The sequence below is a fragment of the Nyctereutes procyonoides genome, unplaced genomic scaffold (genome assembly GCF_905146905.1).
Source record: "Nyctereutes procyonoides isolate TBG_1078 unplaced genomic scaffold, NYPRO_anot_genome, whole genome shotgun sequence".
NCBI classification, from domain to species: Eukaryota; Metazoa; Chordata; class Mammalia; order Carnivora; family Canidae; genus Nyctereutes; species Nyctereutes procyonoides.
Window position 1 is genome coordinate 32,819,583 of NW_026575159.1, and position 17,276 is coordinate 32,836,858.

Here is a 17,276-nt window from a genome sequence, read left to right on the forward strand (position 1 = left end):
GGCGGCATGAGCTGAGACCAGGCTGTGTGAAGAGCCCCCCCCAGCAAGGGCCCCGGCCCACCTGCGGTACATCTGTTCTCCTTGCGGGTGCCGCCCATCCTTGAGGGTCTGCACATCGTTGAACAGCAGCCGGATCATGCCATCTGCCTTGTCCAGGTCCCGCTCCACCTCGGCCGCCCGCTGTGGAGCCTTGCTCGCAGCCAGCAGCCGCACATCCTGCAGGGTGGCGTCCACAACTTCGGGCCTGCTGGCAGGCTGCCCGCAGCCCTGACCCGTCCCCCCCGCCCCCACCCGCCACCTACTGCCCCGCACATGTTCCCAATGTGCACTTCTGGCCAGCCCGCCAGCCCCCAGCTCTCCAGAGGAACCCCTGGCTCTGCTAGGTCCAAGGGGCCAGACCCCCCAGGCCGTCCTGCGCACGTTCCCAGGCCCCACCCTCCACCAAGCTGGTCCTTCCACAAGCTCCTGCTGGGCGCCAAGGACCTGGGGCCTCCCCACCACCTCCCCTGGCCACGAGCCTCTCCGGCAGGCCTGGACCTGGCTACGCCACTGTCCTGCCTGGTGCCCAGACACCAGCTCCGCCCAAAGGGGGCGATCAGAGTTGGCAGCATACCAGGAGCAGAGCTGGGCCCGCTCTCCACCCACTGGCCACAGGGCGTGGCAGGCTCTGGCTCTTCCAGCCTCCCCCCTCCTCCCCCCCCCCGCCCCCTTCCCGCCTCCCAGAGCCCAGTTCGCCCCTCCCCTCACCGACTGCAGCAGGGCGTCGGCGTGGTTCAGCTGCTCCTCACACAGCCCAGCCTCCATCTGGAGTTTGCTCACGATGCGCTGAAGACACTCCAGCCTGCAGCTCACAGGGTCCCCAGGAGCTGCCGTGAGTGGGGTCCGCCCACCAGGCTTGTGGCTCCAGAATACAGAATACGGGCCTCGCCGCCCGCCCGGGACTCCCTGCCCGCCCGCAGCCCGCAGTGGAGCTGGCCCCTCTGTGGGATTCCCAGCCCGGGGGGTGGTTTCCTCCTCAGGCAGTGACTCACCCCCGGGTGGCTTCCCGCTGCCCCAGGGCCCCACCCACAGCTGCCTCCCCCACCCTCACACCTGCCCACCTCTCAAACTCGCTCCGGAGCTGCTTCTCCCGATCCAGGATGGCCACGTGCAACTTGCCCCACTCCTTCTCCACATCCAGGGGGTGGTAGCCGGGGGGCACCTTGAGCTGGCCTGCTTGCACCGCACCCTGTGGGCAGGCGCCAAGTCGGGGGGTGCCCAGCCGCCCAGCCACCACCCCCCAGCCCTGGTCCCAGAACCTCAGCAAGGAGGCCATGCCGGCCTTCAGGTCCCCAGGCCCAGCCCCTTGGACGGCCTCACTCGGCCCCGGGTGCCCCCGTTGCCCCCACCTCTGGGTCACCCACTCACCTCCAGGGACTGGTAGATGCCCTTGGACCGGTTCTTGTCTGCCTCCTTGGCCGGAAGCTCCGTCTCCTTAAATTTCAAGAACTGGCACCACAAAATCTGTGTAGGAGACAGTGTCAGCAGCCCGCCTGGACCCCGCGGGGGGCAGGGGACCCGGGCGAGGGGCCAGGCCTACCTCGATCTCTTCAAAGCTGGACGGGAACCTGCGCTCCTCGAAGGCGGCGGTGTGGTGCCGCATCCACTGCAGCAGCAGCACCACCAGCTCCCGGTACTCCTGCCAGCGCAGCTGCAGCTCCTGGGGGCGAGCGAGAGGCCGTGAGGGGCCGCGGGCCGCCCAGCCCACCCCCACCAGCCCACCCGGCCGGCACGCACGTTGGCCTTCACCCCGTCCTGCACATCAGGTACTCGGGGCATCGCGTCGTACAAGGAGGAGACGTAGGTGATGATGGACTTCTCGTCAGGCTGAGGGACATCCACATCTGTGTGGGAGGGGTGGGTGTCAGCAGGGGGTGGGGGCTGCAGGGGGGGGCAAAAGGGGGCAGGGGGAGGGGCACACACCCTCAGGGTCCAGGAGCCGGGTCACGCCCAGGTCCCGCTCTGCCACGGAGAAGGCCTGGTCTAGGTTCTCCAGGTTGGTCTGACGATACACCTTGCTCATGTCAATGAGCATGGGCCTGTGGGCAAAGGGGCAGGTGGGACAGTGAGGCGCCCACGGTGGGTCAGCACAGACGGGCACAGAGGAACAGAGTCCTCCACCTGCAAACAGGGGCCCCGACCCCACGCTCACCCTAAAAACTACAGCACCCGCCCACCAGTGCCCAGTACTGCCCACCTATGTGGCCCCGTGTAGGACGCTGTGAACTTTGGGCCTCGCCCCTGGGGGCTCAAGGGGCCTACAGTGGGCAGAGACACGGGGGGACACATCAAGCAGAGGGTACCAGTCGGCCCAGAGGTCCTGCGGCTGCCCTGTCCACCAGGCCCCGGGCCCTGGGTGGGAGCAGAGGTCCACTGAGGGCCATTCCCCCCGTGGTCTGGGCTCCCTGGCCCCTTCTGGGGCAGCCACGTGGAGGCTGAGGCTTGCGACTCTGAGAGCCACTCACCCACGGGCCATCCTGCTTCAAAGAAGCCAGCAAAACTTCTGGAAAGGCCATGGGCTGAGGAGGGAGGGACATGGGTGGGGCTGGGCCTGCTGGCACCCTACCTGCGGGGTGGGCTGGGGCTGGCACTAATCACCCTGGGCAGCAGATTCCTGTCAGTGGCAGATGCACCTTCTGCCACCGGCCCGGCCTTGACCTGCTTGGATTGCTCCGAGCCGGGGGGGGGGAGGCCAGCCCACGTACCTGTGCCGGTGAATGATGGCGTTGAAGAGGCGACCATCACGCCAGCTGGAAGTGAAGTTGTCACAGCGCAGGCCCTGGTAGCCTTCCACCATGCGCTGTGACCACAGCAGGAGCTTCTCCTTGGCCGTCATGTCCTCTGACTGCCCGCTCACCTGGATGTCCGAGATCTGCCCCGCGCAGTGGGCACGTGCTCAGCCGGGGCCGCGGGCCCCGCCGCCGCCCATGGCCTCCCGTTGAAGTACACGGGAGCTGCCAGGCAGCCGAGGCACAGTGAGGCCTCCCGGGGTCCCTCCCACGTCAGGGGTGCCACGGGGACCCACGCCTCGGGTGCAGGTCAGAGCCCCCCGTCCATGCTACCCTCACGTGGTGGGTACCCGGACGCCTCCCTGAGTCGAGGGGGGCTGGGCCACAGGGAGCAGCTGAGGGCCCCCGAGCTGGCCCAGCAGCCCCAGGCCTTGGAAAGGCCACCATGGGGGGGGGGGTACACCAGCCCCTCTCTAGCTGCAGGAGGGGCCCGGGATGGCTGGCAGCCTGTCTGCCTGTCTGTCGGCCTGCCAGCCTATGTGACTCAGCTGCCGTGCCAGCCAGCCTCCCTGCCTGCTCAGCTCTTAGATTTGTGGCTTCCTGTGCGGACAGGGCAGGCAACGGGTGAGTCAGCCGGTGCACAGCACGCTTCTCCCCAGTCCTCCCAGGGCAGGAGGCTGCAGCGCACAGAGGACGCATTCCTCTGTAGGGAGGCTCTTCGGGCCCTGCCCAGCCGGGGCCAGAGGGCACTGTACAGCAGGCCCCAAGAGCCCTGGGCCCTCAGGCCACGGAGACCGTGCAGGGCCGGGGCTGGCGGGAAGGTTCTGCGGTGCCAGGACGCCAGGGGCCCCAGCTCGGGGGCCGCACACCCAGTCAGACGCTGGCCAGTCCCGGAGGCCCTACCTGGAAGTGCAGGATGATTGTCCAGATCAGGCCAAGGGTCAGCTTGGGGTTGCCATCCGCGATGTCATCATTCCTGATGTTCACCAACTTCACCTGCGGGCAAACGAGGCTCAGTCGTACCAGTGGGCAGCCGGGGAGGGGGGTCGGGGCCAGCAGCCAGCCGGGCGGCCTCACCTGGCGGTGTCGGAGGTAGTCCAGGGCGATCTGAACGTTCTGCAACTTATGGAAGCGCATCCTGCCCTTCTCCCGGGGCTGTGGGAAGAGGCGCAGCCAATCAGCGGTCCCCCCCGGAGCACAGGCACCGTCCGCCCACCAGCGGCAGCCCCAGCCTGCCCTCAGAACCCCCACAGCCTCTGCGCTAACCCGACTGCGGGTCTTCCCCAGGTGGGTGGCAGCCCTGCAGCCCTGCCCATGCCCCAGTTCCCCTCACCCTCCCCAGCCAGAGAAGGGAGGCCTCTGGCCCAGGGGCCAGGCCCAGCAGGGGCTTTGGAAGTCCGGCAGCCAGGCCCAGGCTGTAGGGAGGAAGGAAGGGGTGGGAGGGGACAGGAGCCAGGAAGCCGCGGGTGGAGGGCAGTGGCACTGGGGGAGGGGTCCTCCTGGACGGCGTGGCGGCCCCGCTGGGTCCCAGGCCCAGCCCCGGGCACCGCAACAGGCAGGACATCAGGCAGCCAGCCGCCTGCCCAAGCGCCAGGCACGGGCCGAGCCAGACTGGCCACCAGCCCCAGGTGAGCTGGGCTCCCGGTCTCGGGGAGCCCACGCGCTGCCTCAGCCAGCACGCGCAACCACTCACCAGGCGCGAGCTCCTGATTACGTCCCGCTCTCTTGGCTGCCCGGCCAGAGCAGGGCATAGGGTAAAGGGCAGAGGCCAAGGTTCACAGTCCAAGCAGCAGAGAAACCAAAGCAGAGCAGAGGGTGAGGTTACTGGGTCAGGGCCCTGACACGAAGAGCAGGAGGGTCGGGAGCCCTCGCACGGGGGTCGGGGCCATTCCCGGGCTGGGCCCAGCACTCCAGGGGCCTAGGCCAGGCTGGACGTGGAGTGGGCATGTGGGAAAAGCCCCGGTGCAGGAAGGCAGGCGGGGGTGTCCAGGTGAAAGGCAGGCGGGGCCCCAGAGGTGGCAGGTGGGCAGGCACACGCACCAGGCTGTCCCCCGAGAGCACCTCCAGCAGGGAGATGAGGTTGTGGCCATCGCGGAGGTCTTCATACAGGTCACTGATGTGTCTCTGGGCCTGTGGGGACAGAGGTACTGGGCTGTGGTGCGGCCCCCATGGCCACCCACAGGCCCTGGCCGGGGGACGGGCACAGACCCCGCCACATGTCCCATGTCCACGGAGCACCTACCTCTGCCCTCCAGTGCTATAGGAGAGCAGGAGGCCGAGGAAGAGGAGGAGAAGGAAGAGGAAGGGAGGAAGAGACAGGAGCAGCATGAGGAGGCAGGGAGAAAAGAACAAGTTTCAGAGATGAGAGCTGAACCCCAGGCCAGCAGTGGGCAGCCCTTGCTCTCGCCGCGGGGCCGGGGCACCCCCTTCACCCCCACGCACGCGGCTCTGCCCACGGCCACACACACCCGCAACACCAACCTTGATGAGGTGTTTGTTCACCCACTTGGTGAAGGTTTTCTTCTGCACACGATCCCGTTCATCTGGGGGAGACAAAGCCAGGTTACCCAGGGCCCAGGAGGAGCCACAGGGGCCGGGGTGACTGCCAGGCAGACACGGCGGGGGCAGCCCCCGACGACCCGCGGCCTCCCAAGCACCCACAGGAGGCTGCGAGGGCGGGGGGCTCGGGGGCGCCATCGAGTCCCCGTGGAGATGGGAGGGTCCGGAGCTGGAGGCGCCCCAAGAGCCCAGAGGGCAAGTCCTGGCCAGCCCCACCCCACACGCGCCACCTCCGGAGACCTGGGCAGAAGGTTCCCAGCCTGGACCCAGGACCAGCCGGGGTGGCCGAGGGGAAGGTGGATCCCCCAACAGGGCAGCGGGCGTCCCACCCACGCAGCCCTATACTCAGGGCTGGCGCCAGCCTTGCCCAGAGCCGCCCTCCCCGCCCCCCGGCTCTGCACCTGGGCCTCAGCCTGCTCCCTACTCTCGGCCCCTCCAGGGCCCCCAGCCAGTGCCAGGCTTCCTGCGGCGCGGTAGGAAGTGGGCGCTCCCCCAGCTCGCCTGCCCTGCTCTGCCTGGCCGAGGGGAGCGCCCACTACCTTTCTTGCCCTCCGAGGCCCTGAGCACAGCCAGGTACAGGTTGTCCTCCGAGCTGGTCCTCTTGGATCCCAGGCCCTCGGACTCGGGCACGCGGAGCCGGCGCTGAGACATGCTGCCCCCAGGTGCAGGCTGGCGGCCTCGTGGCACAGGCGACTCCGGCGCCCGCACGGGACTCGCTCGTCGTCGCTCACCCGCTCCAAACGGAGTTGGCGGGGCCACTCCCGGCCCGCGGACTCCCTGGCGCTGTCCCCGCCCCGGCCCCACCCGCCCGAGGGAGGCGGCCCCGCCCCCAGGGCCACACCCGCGGCCCCACAGAAACAGGAAACCCGGGGCTTTCTTCACCCACCCTGCCCGCCACAGTCCCGGGGGGACACCCAGGGGCGCAAGGGGACCCGGCACGCCGGCGCCGGCGGTGACCCGAGCTGAGGGACGGCCGGCTCGGGGGAGCAGAGACCATCTTTTCCCCGCAGCCCTGGCAACGCCACCCCCTCACGGACCCGTGCCCCTGTGCCCCGGCCCCCTGCCCGGGGGCCACCTCGGCCCTGTGCTGGCCTGGCCCCGGGGGGCTGCCCCCGTTCCCGCGAGCAGTGCCCCCCCACCAGCAGTGCCCCCATTGGAGGCAGAGCCGGCTGGAGCCGCGCATAGCTGAGCGCTGACTCATCGGGCAGGCCCGCCCAGCGCCAGTCTGCAGGACCTCGGGGCGGGCGCTGGGGGGAGGTGTACGGGGGGGGGGGGCAGTGGAGAGCACGGGGTGCAGGGGGCGGCCAGTGAGTCACGGCTGGGGAGGGTCCTAAGCGCAGTGACTCACAGGAAAGGAAGCCACACCTGGGGCCTGTACGCAGTTGGGCGGGGCTCACCGATAACAGCTCCTGGGGGCTGTAAAGGTGGGGGGGCAGAGGGTGCAGGGGTGCCGTCGGGCTTCCTCCCGCCCAGGGCCAGCACTGGGACTGCCCCGGCCGCCCAAATAGCCGCAAGAATTTTCCAGTCAGAGCATCTGGCTTGATGCGATCCAGCTGTGAGCCGCTGCCCCCCTACCCTGAGCCTCCCGCCGGCGTTCCGGGAAAAGCTCGCCCCACCCCCGTCCGTGCTGCCCCTCCGTGGCCACGGGAGGGCACCCTAACACCACGGGGTAACGGGCGCTCAGGCCCGGCAGCCACCGCCCACTGCCCCCCACATTTGGTGACACAGGCAGACCCCCGGGCTGGTGGTGGACACTGTGAGCTGAGCCTGACTAGAGACGCAGGAGACCCCACGCCCTCCTGCAGGGCCTGGGGACGGGAGGTGACCTGGGGAGGCCACCTGGGAGGCTTGGCTCAGCCTGGCTCAGCAGTCCCCAGCATCCCACCACACGTCCTCAGCTCTTCACCTTCCCCAAGCCCTTCAACATCCCAAATCTGACGCCCCCGACCCCCCGCCTGCCAGTCCTCAGGTCAGGAAGCCTGGTGCCCAGAGTCCTAGAAGCCCGTATTGAACACCTGCCCCCTGCACCCTCTGGGCTGGCCCTGCAACAACGGGGAGGTGGGGCCCCTCCTAGTGAGGAGCGCAGCTATCTCAGGCCCCTGGCAGCGGGCCAGCACGTGGACGCGGGGACTTCCAGGACAAGCATCAGCCAGGGCCCGAGTGACACTGGCTGAGCCCCCATCCCAGGCCCGGCTTTCTGCCACTCAGGGTCTCCACAGATGCCGGGCCCCCGGGGAAGGGGAAGCGTCCTGCCTCTGGTGCCTCCTTCCTGGGAGCAACTCCTGTCCCTTCGCCTCCAAAGTCCTCTCCTCCCAGCCTGGCCGGCCGGGCCCTGCCCCCAGGGCCATAGATTAGATTGCCCCGTCCCTGGTCCCTGAGATTCAGACCCTGAAACAACAGACAACCCGCCCAGCCTGGCACAGCCCATGTGCCCTCACTGGCTGGACGGCCTCCAGCGCGACCGCATACTCAGTCGCCCCCCTCGCCCCTGCACCGGGGGTCCTGCACGTCCGCTTGACCCTTTACTGTCCAGGGCACGATTTTCTGCCGCAACCAGTGTCCCCTAGAGCTGCCCACGACCCTCTGAGGGGTATCATCGCGTCCCTCTACAGATGTGCAGACTACGGTTGGCGTTCCCACGGCCAGTGGACGCTCCCGGGATGGGAGCCCTACAGCGAGGGTGGCGGAGGCCACGGAGGGCGGCAGGGAGGCTTAAGGCCTAGCGCACAGCCCTCCCCCGCACAGCCCTCCCCCGCCTGCTCCCCGCCTCCCCGCCTCCTCCGTCCAGGCCCCGCCCACCTGCCCATCCCCCTCGGCAGATAAGGAACCCACTGGCAGCGCCTTCCTGCCCAGGTGTTTCCGGAGCAGCGCGGGGCAGAGCTGCACCTGGCGCCCCCCCCCCAGCCCCCGCGGCCGCACCCACCTGCGCAGCACAGCTGCCCGTACAGGTAGCCCCGGCGGGCCCGCTCGCAGCCCCCGTCCAGCCAGCACGGCCGCTCCAGCAGCACCTCCCGCAGCGCGAAGGCGCCGCCCGCCCGCCCAGTGCCCGTCGCCGCCATAGGCCGGGTGCCACGAGCGAGGACGGCAACCTCTGCCCCGGGCCCACGCCCGCCAGGCTGTGGGGCGGTGCCACCGGCGAGGAACCTGCCCCACCCACCCAGCGCTGGGAGGCCGCGCCCCTACTCAGGAGGGAGGACCCCGCGCCCCCAGGAGGCTCGGGGAGGCCCAGGGAGCCTAGGGGCGCCCAGGAGCCGGGAACCCGCCCTCCAGGCGCCCACGGGGCCGACACTCCGGGGGGCACCGGGGCTGCCCCTTCCCCATGTGGGGACAGGGGACAGGGCCACCCACGGAGGGGGGAGAAGCTGCGGCCCCATGCGTTTTATTGGACGCCCCCGCAGCTGAGTCACCCAGCTCCCCAGTTCCCAAAGCCGCGCCTAGAAGCCCCATCCTGACTCAGCCCCCGGGGTCCAGCGGCTCTGGTTCCCAGGCTGAGACTGCGCAGACCCTCCAGGGTCGACACTGGCCACCCTCGCGGCGGGCGCGCCTCTGCACGGCGGGCGCACCCACTCCACATCCCGGGAGCCCAGGGCCCCACCCCTCCTGGGCTGGGCTGTCGCCCTGAGCCAGTGACTTTGAGCCGTGGGTTAGGCCGAGCACAGCCTGGCCGCCTGCCCCCGCGGCAGTCCTGGGCCCGGAGCCGAGGGCACTGAGGCCCAGCCCTTCCTCAGTCCAGGGCAGGAGCCTCTCCCAAGACCTGCCCCAGGACACCAGCCCTGCACCTGCCCTACACCTGCCAGCTGTGGTTTCTGTGTTGACAGTCCCTGGTGCTGGCAGCTAGGGAGAGGCCTCCACTTGCCGCGGGGGGTGGGCTCTGCTGTAACTGCTCCCGGCCCTGGTCTGGAGCCACCTGCCCCGGCCTGCTCTCCACCCACCTGCCCAGGACAGGGCTCCAGGCTGAGGGAACCACACTGAACCTTGGCCCTACCCCAGGGAAACGGACAGGGTCTTCATGCAGGATGGGGGGGGGGGGGGCTCCGCTCTCCAACTGTGTGCTGGTGCTTAGCCCTGGGACAGGAAGAGGAGGGCACAGGGAAGTCCTGAAGTGGAAAGGAGGCGGCCCCTCACCCCGCCCCGCCTCCAGCCACCAGGCAGGGGAGGTGGCTGGAGACCGCAGCCGGCTCGGCCAGGTGGTAGCTGCCAGAGGCGCTTACCTTGCACATCCTGCACCCGCCAGCGCCCCCTGCGCCAGTGCCACACGGCAGCCAGGGTAACGACATGGCCCACGACCACCAGTGAAGGAAACAGGCTGCCCGAGGGCTCCATGGCTCTGGGGCTGCCAGCGGCGGGCAGAGCAGGGGAAGCCGCCCTTCGGAACCGGCTGCCAGCGCCAGCGACCGATGGATCCCTCCCTTCCCGGCCTGGAAGGCGGGTGTTGAGGGGGGGCGCCCCAGGACCCGGGACCGCCCAGCCTGCAAGACCGCCCTGCCGCACCGTCTGCCTGGCGCCCCGGGGACTAGTCCCGGCCCCAGCACCAACTGTGCTCCCGCCCGCCTCCTCTCCCTCCTCCCTCTCGGCCACTCGGAGCTCCCCACCCACCTCCCGGCTGCACCCTGCTCAGCTGTCCCTACGCAGAGCCAGCACGCTCAAGGTTAGCTGGAGCCTTAACCCCTGCTTACCCGCAGCCACACCCGCTGGGAGGAGGGGCCTTAGTGACGCACAACCTGCCCCCGCAGCACAGCCTGGCCCTGGGCCCCCCGTCTCCTCGGGAGGTGACTGCGGTGTCCTAGCACCCCACTCTGCCCCCAAGAAGCCCTCTGGTGACAGCTGCCAGGCACCCGGGGGCGGGGGGAGATGCCAGCGCCCCAGCCCCCACCGGCCCCTCAGGCTTGTAGCTGACCCAACCACCCTTGATGACAAGCACCCCCCAGAGCCCCCAGACCCCATGTGGGACAGCGAACAGGAACAGGGTCGAAGGGAGGGCGGGGGTGATGGCCCGGGAGGGCAGGATGTGCGCAGGGAAGTGAGGACAGAGCCTCCTGCCCGCTGCCGCCCCCAGGGCCCCCTGTGGGCTCTCACCTACCAGGCACGATCTTCATTAGGGACGGTGGCGGGAGCCCACGGGGCAGACAGGGAGCGGGAGCAGGCTGCGGGAGGGTCACAGACCCCTCTGAGGCGGCCGCAAGCCCCGCGGTGGCGGTGGGAGGAGGGCACGGCTGGCGGAGCTGCTGTCAGCAGCAGTGCCTGTGTCCATGGGGGAAGGGAGGGGTGGGCAGGGGGCCGGGGGGGGGGGGATATAAATATCTGAGGGCAAGCAAGGCCGTCATTTGTCCAGACTTAGAACATGACGTGCAGAGCTAGGGCACTGGGGCCCAGGCCCTCACTGGAGTCCAGTGTGGCTGGGCGGCACCACCCGACACTCCCCCCCAGGCTCCTACCCATGATTCTAATAATAAGAAGCCACCTGGCGTCAGAATCCACCTCGGAAAAAGGCCTAGCACTGACGTTGAAGCTTGGGGGGCTCGTGTCCCACAGGAGGAGATGCAGCCCCTGCCCTGCCCACCCTGCCCGCCCTGCCAGCCACTCAGGGTGCAGGAGGTAGTGGGGCTACACTCAGGGAAGGCCACAAGGACAAGGGGAACTTGGCTCCCTTTCTCCCAGAGGGCCCCACACAAGTCACTCAACACAACACCTGGCCCAGGGCAGACAGAACAGCTCCCCAAGGTCACAGCACTAGCCAGGCATCCAGGTTGCCCCAAACCGGGCTGAGCCATGTGAACACTTGCCAGCCCCTGAGCACAGGGCTGTAGGGCCCTGCCCCAGGCTGTTCCTGGGCCTGCCCTGGCCCCACCCCAGAACCCCCAGCAGCCTTTGGTGTGCAGGAGGCCTGGGGCGGGCGGCCTAGAGATCCCATCCTGGAGACCCAGACCTCAGCGTGGCCCGGAGACAGGAGGTGGGGAGGGCTCACCGTGCTCCCCCTCTGCTCCCAAGCACCCTCAGGCCCCGGCAGACAAAGAGTTAAGGCCCAGAGGGAAGCATTTATATCCTATTTTGTAGCATTTCCTGTGTGTGAAGCACCATTGTATTTCAATCTCAGAGAGCCCAGTCCCCTGTGCTATCCTCTGGGCGTCCCCTGTGCTATCCTCTGGGCGCTGCAGATGAGGAGCCCAGGAAAGGGACGGGCTTGCCTCTGGCCACATGAGGCTGTGCTCTGAGCCCAGGCAGTGTCTGGCACATGTGGTCACCTGTAGCAAAGCACAGCAGACCACGCTCGGCCTCTGATGCTGGGGACAAGGCAGCTGGGGACAAGGCAATGTGGTCGATGGGGGAGACCAGGAGTTATGAGCTCGGAGCCTGAGGCCCCAAACCTCCAGCTTGGCCAATCCCACATTTCAGATGGGTGAGAAATGGCCTGGGGCAGCTGGCTCTGACAAAAGCCTCAGAGGAGCCCGGGACTCACCAGTCAGTGGCAGGCCAGCTCCATCAGGCTAGGGGGCCCCTCCAGGGCAGCGCAGCCCCCCACCACCCACCTGGGGCAGGGCCTTTCCCCTCCAGATGCCTCCGGCCATCCCCATGGCCATCCCCACGCCAGACACCGCCCGGGCAGCTCTGAGACGGAGCCCAGCTCATCCCTGCATCTCTGCCTGCTGGCGTCCCAAGCAGGCACTGCCAGCGCCCCGGGGCCCAGCCACAGGCTACCCGCCTGGAGCCCAGCCGCCCGCAGCCCGCCAGGCGCCGCCTACCTTGGCCCAGCTGGATCAGCTCCTCCATGCTGTACCTGTCCATGGCGACCGGCGGGAGGAACGGCTGGGACGGCAGGAAGGAGGGAAGGGTGGGAGGCAGAGGGAGGGCTCACTCAGGCCCTGGCCTCCCCACCCAGCCCCGGGAGCTGTGACTCCTCCTCATGGCCACCCCTTAGTGAGCCGAGCAGAGCCGAAGCAGCAGAGCTGAAGCCCACTGGACCGACGGGTCCAACCAGCCCAGGTGGTACAGGGGACGGGTCCTGCCCCAAATCCCCGAGCCTCAGCGCGGCGCACAGGGCCCGCCAGTCCTGCCGAGGGATGCCTGCCCTGCCCTGCCCTGCCCTGCCCACGGGCCCACCCCTCCCCGCCATCCTCATCCGTCCCCCCAGCACAGACCCCACAGCCGGCTCAACCCCAGCCCACGGGCTCTGCCCTCCTCCACGAATCTTCCCACCCCGCCAAACAGGCCCGGGGCAGGGGCAAACCTAATCCTGCCACAACCCGGCTCCGATGACCCGCCGAGTCGTACGCACACCCCAGCCAACGTGCACAGGTGCAGACACAAAGCTAGTGACTGTTGCAGAGACCCGGCCAGTGCGTGGTACTACATGGCTGTGAAAAAGAGCAAGGCAGCTGTGCGTACTGGGCCCGGGCTCCCTCCAGGTCGCGCGTGCCACACGGGAAGTCCAGGGGCACAGCGGGGTGGGCAGCAGCCGGTCCCCAAGGCCATCTGTGCGGCCGCAGGAGCACCCCCGCTCTGGAGCGTGGCCGGGGCAAGGCAGTGCTGTTTGGAAAGTACCTGAAGTTCACACACGAGAGCCTCTCTGCACCACAGAAAGCAAACCTGAGCCCCCCGCAGCCGCAGCCCCAAGGCCTGGACCCCGCCCTGCGGCCCCCCTGCAGCCGCTGCTGCCACCGCCCCTCAGCCCTTGGGGCCTCCCTGGTGGCCCCTAAAGCCACATCTGGCTGGCTTGGTCCTCAGCCGGTCCATCCCCAGATGCAGGGGCTTCCCTGCCAGGCTGGGGCTGAATGAGCAGCGGACGGCCTCCCCACAGCTGAGCAGGCCCCAGGGCTCAGGGGTGGGGACGACATAGTGGGGCACCCAGCACCCCGCGGCATCCACGGTCCCGGGCCGGGGCCGATGGGCGCAGGCGACCCACTGGCCGAGGCCATTCGGGTGGTCGGTGCCTCGGTTCCACACGCGGCTGCCACCGCCCTTCTAGCAGCTGATGGGGGCATGGGGCTGGGCAGTTAGGGGTCTGCGCGGTGGTACTTTGAGACCCTGAGAAGTCGGCGATCCCAGGCGCAGCCTGAGTGTGGAGCCATCACCACCCCACAGCCCAGGATGTGCCTGCACCGTAGCCAGCCCCCAGCATGCTCTAGGCACCCCCAGTTACGGTGGCCCCCGGGGCCTGTGCTCGGCCCTTGGGGAGCCCACACCCGCAGGCCTGACTCAGCCTGGAGCTGGAGTTCATTTCCTGTTGGAAACTCTGAGCTGCTGCCTGTGGCTGCGGCTGGGAGGGAACACTGAGTCACCTCCGTCGGGGCTGGGGGTGCCCTCCGCTCTGCCCACTGCGGCCACACCCAGTCCCCCGGCCTGGTCCTGCTACCATGTGCCCGCCCAGCCTGGCCACAGACAAGGAAGGAAGGAGAGGAAAGGAACGAGGAGCTCACGCTCACCACACCCACAATCCAAGAGGGGGAGAAGGAAGGAGCCCCGGTGGCAAGGGCAGCAGGCCCCCCGGGCTGGGACTTGGCCCCTGGATGGTAGTCAATGGCCCACTGACCAGTTTGGGGAGGCCAGGCATCCCATCCAAGGCCCCAGGGAGGGCCCAGAGTCCATCCCTCTATCCTACCCCCTCACTGATCCTCCCCTATGGGCTCCCATGGCACAGCCCCAGGGGGTCTGGCCCAGACCACACTGGAACCAGGGCTCCCACTCAGACCCTTGGGCCTGCACCTCGGCCGCTGGCTAGCCTCATGCCAGGCCCCCTTCCCAGAGCCTCAGAAACCACGCTCCTCCCCAGGTGACAGGACATAGAGAAGGAAACAGGAGCCGAGCCTGACTCTGCGGGGAACCAGGGCCACCCCAAGTCAGCACCAAAGCCAGTGAGCTCTGAGAGTACCTGTGTGAGCCTCAAGCTACATGGGACATGGGAGCACAGCTGCTTAGGGGCAGAGGGACGGATGCCACAGAGGAAGGCACCTCAAGGGGTCACTTGGCAACCCCTGGGACCCACCTTCCACCATCTGCCCAGACCAGGACTGGACCCAGCACCCACCATATCCTGGCCTCTGGTCTACTGGCCATGCTCCTGCCTGGGGTCTGCTCTTCTCCCCCAACCCAGGGCCGCCCCCCAGGCCATCCCCAACCCCTCGCCAGCCAAGCTCCCAGGCACATAGCACATCGCCAAACCACGGGGGTAGATGTCACCCCCACTGGACAGTACCAAGGCTCAGAAAGGTCAGGCAGTTCGCCTGCCCCGCGCTACTAGAGCGCGGACACCTGCCCCCACCCCTTTCCACTCTGGCACTTCCTTCTGCATGCTACCGCCTCCTGCAGAGAGGGCCTAGGGGCAGGCAGGCCACAGGGATGTGCCCCGCCAATGGCCAAATGCAGTGCTGGAGACAGCAACTAGCTGGAGTGGGGCAGGGCTGTGCTGACAGCTGGTCCTGCCAGTCCAGGCCCTGCAAGCCCCACCCCTGGCCCCAGGGGGAGCCTGGGGATGGCCTGGCTGCGGCCCATGGGCTCCTCCTTGGCCTACCCACCCAAGGTGCTCAAGCCAGGAGGAGGAGCCACGTGGGCCCACTACCGGAGCACCCGGCACCCTCAGGCAGAGAGAGCACCACCTGCTGGCGTGAGCCGAGTCCCCACGTGGGTGCTGCTGACCCCAGTCCACCAGGCCTGGGCCCAGGCACCCCTTTCCGGTCCCCCAGGGCTAGGGCCAGGATGCAGCTGACCTGTGGCTGGGGCAGGCTTTGGGCCAGGCCTCGCCAGGTTCCCAGGGGTGGTAGCAGGCACCACAGGGGGCTCAGGTGCTCCCTCCTCAGGCTCCTTCCGACGGTAGACCCGCCGCTCCTCGCGGGCAGGGTCTTCAGCTGGCACCGGCCCCCACTTTGGCGGGCAGCTCAGGGGACCCTGCACAGACTGCACATGGGGGGTGCGGCGCGCGGGCATCACCATGGCGACAGGGCGGCGAATGCGCTGCAGAGAGGAGGGCACGATCTCCGGTGGCAGGTGCAGGTACTGGCGCAGGTGGGCGATGCCCTCATTGGTGAGGTACCAGTAGAAGTGGCGCCAGGCAAAGGTCTCTCGCACCAGGCCCCGGGCCCGCAGGGAGGCCATGGCGCGCATGACCTGCAGGTTGGTGACGCCAGGGACGTGAGGGTGCAGGCTGCGGGGCCGCCGATCCTTCTTTGCCACCATGACGCCTTCTCGGAAGAGCACCTCGTAGACGGCCCGCAGCTGCTCCCGCGGCATGAGCATCCCCGCCACCATGGCTGCCAGAGCCCGGGCGGGCGGTGCGGGAGCCTGGGGCGGCGGCGCGGCAGGGGTCCTGGGCTGGGGGGGGGGCGCGGGCTCCGGGGCTCGCGGTCCGGCCCTGGCGCCCTGGCTCGGCGAGATCCCGGCGGGCACTGCCGCCTGCCCCCGCCTGCGCGAGCCTCCCGCCGCCGCCCTCCGCCCGCTGGCCCTGCCCCCTCTGACTCAGCAGCCCCGCGCCCCTCCCACCACGGCGGAGGCCCCTCGCACAGTGGGGGGGCCTCGCAGAGTCGGGGCCCCAGGTCCGGCGCCACCCCACGGCCCCCTCCCTTCCCGGCCCGAGCTCCCACGTCAGGAATGACATCAGTTTCTAAACACCTCCTCCAAGATCCCTCAGACTAGGGGAGGGAGTCCCGTAGTAGCTGTGGACCCAGAACCTAAATAGGTGGCTGAATGGGCAGGAGGGAAGCAGGAAGCAGGACAGGAGGGGTCCTCAGGCTGGGGACCCAAGTCAGAGAGGTGTGCTCTCAGGGTTTCAGGGAGTTACAGGACCTGAAGGCGGGGTGCTCGGCTGTCTGGGGCGGGGTGGGATGGGGTGGTACTGGATGTCCAGGGCAGAGTTGGGATCCTGGGGTGGGGGCAGAAATATGGGGGTCTTGGAGAGAAGTCTGAGGGGGAATGGCAAGGGCAGCTGTTATGGCACATGGACAGGCAGGCTTCGGACACCACTGGCTGCTGTCCATCAAACAGGAAAAGGGACGGAGCCCCCCTCTGAATGCCAGGCCCAAGACCGCAGTCACCCTATTTGACACCCCCCATACCAAGCCAGATCAAGGGGGATGCAGGAACAGAGTCTGCTGGGAGGGACCCCAAAACACTCTGAGGAGGGCACAGAGTAGGGGGCTCTGAGCAGAGCCCTCATCCACCCCAACCCCCGGGGGCCAGCTGTCAGAAGCCAGAAACTCTCAGCTGCCCCAAAAAATCAAAGTCACCAAGTTCCTGCCACGCCAGGCAGGCCTGGTTCCCCTACTGCCACACAGACACCCTGCCCTGGGGGCCCGGAGTGTGCGCCTGTGGACTAGCTGGGCAGATGCAGGGCTGGGCAGATGCAGGGCGAGCAGCACGAGTGGAGGAGGGCCAGGGGCCCAAGGACCACAGGCGCCTGCAGGTTCCACGTGAGGCCGCAGCCCGGCCTGGCCACACCCATTGCCTGGGTCACTTCCAGGATCCCACAGCATGGGATCCAACCGTGCATATCCTGCAGCGCCCCCCCCCCCATTCCACCCAATACCCCAGCGTCCACGCGGTGCTGCCGGTGGCACCCGGATCTGGGCTCTCCCGCCCCCAAGCCGACACACCCATTCCCACAAGTGCTGCTAACCCGGGAACTGATTATAAATAGGGCGGTGGGGGGGAGGGATTCCCGGGGTGGGAGGCGCCCCGGGCAGGTGGCCAACTGGCGGTGGATGGGGGCGAGTTTATGGGCAGTTGCCATGGCACCGCAGAGCCGGGCCAAACACATGCACACATACGAGCACACTCATTAGACCCGCGCGCCCAGGGCCCCGGGCTGGTGGACGGGGCACTGGAAACTGAAGGCACAGACCACGGTCCGCGGCCCCCTCCTTCTGCCCCCGCTGCTCCCCTGCAGCCGCTCCCCTGCAGCCGAGGGGCAGGAAGCCGGCCAGCCCGTGAGGAGGGCGGCTCCGGGAGGATGCAGGGCTAGCG

At 68.6% G+C, this 17,276-nt stretch overlaps 1 protein-coding gene across 9 annotated transcripts in view; it reads right to left on the reverse strand.

Annotated features, from left to right (window-relative positions):
* PLEC (plectin) overlaps positions 1 to 17,276 on the reverse strand; it is a 55,118-nt gene that overhangs the window by 17,923 nt on the left and 19,919 nt on the right. For 3 of the 9 annotated variants that reach the window (XM_055314149.1, XM_055314148.1, XM_055314154.1), the window contains 12 exons: positions 5,250 to 5,311; positions 4,809 to 4,898; positions 3,846 to 3,923; positions 3,672 to 3,764; positions 2,745 to 2,911; positions 1,963 to 2,078; positions 1,777 to 1,883; positions 1,580 to 1,699; positions 1,408 to 1,503; positions 1,101 to 1,228; positions 748 to 841; positions 62 to 216 (listed from right to left, as the gene is read on the reverse strand). In XM_055314149.1, coding sequence (XP_055170124.1) covers positions 62 to 216; positions 748 to 841; positions 1,101 to 1,228; positions 1,408 to 1,503; positions 1,580 to 1,699; positions 1,777 to 1,883; positions 1,963 to 2,078; positions 2,745 to 2,911; positions 3,672 to 3,764; positions 3,846 to 3,923; positions 4,809 to 4,898; positions 5,250 to 5,311 — 1,306 coding nt within the window. Of the gene's footprint in view, positions 1 to 61; positions 217 to 747; positions 842 to 1,100; positions 1,229 to 1,407; positions 1,504 to 1,579; positions 1,700 to 1,776; positions 1,884 to 1,962; positions 2,079 to 2,744; positions 2,912 to 3,671; positions 3,765 to 3,845; positions 3,924 to 4,808; positions 4,899 to 5,249; positions 5,312 to 5,866; positions 6,097 to 8,250; positions 9,498 to 9,538; positions 9,813 to 10,407; positions 10,554 to 12,067; positions 12,336 to 15,028; positions 15,678 to 17,276 lie in introns of those variants that run through there. The other 6 variants (XM_055314147.1, XM_055314155.1, XM_055314156.1 and 3 more) reach the window with 6 other exon arrangements.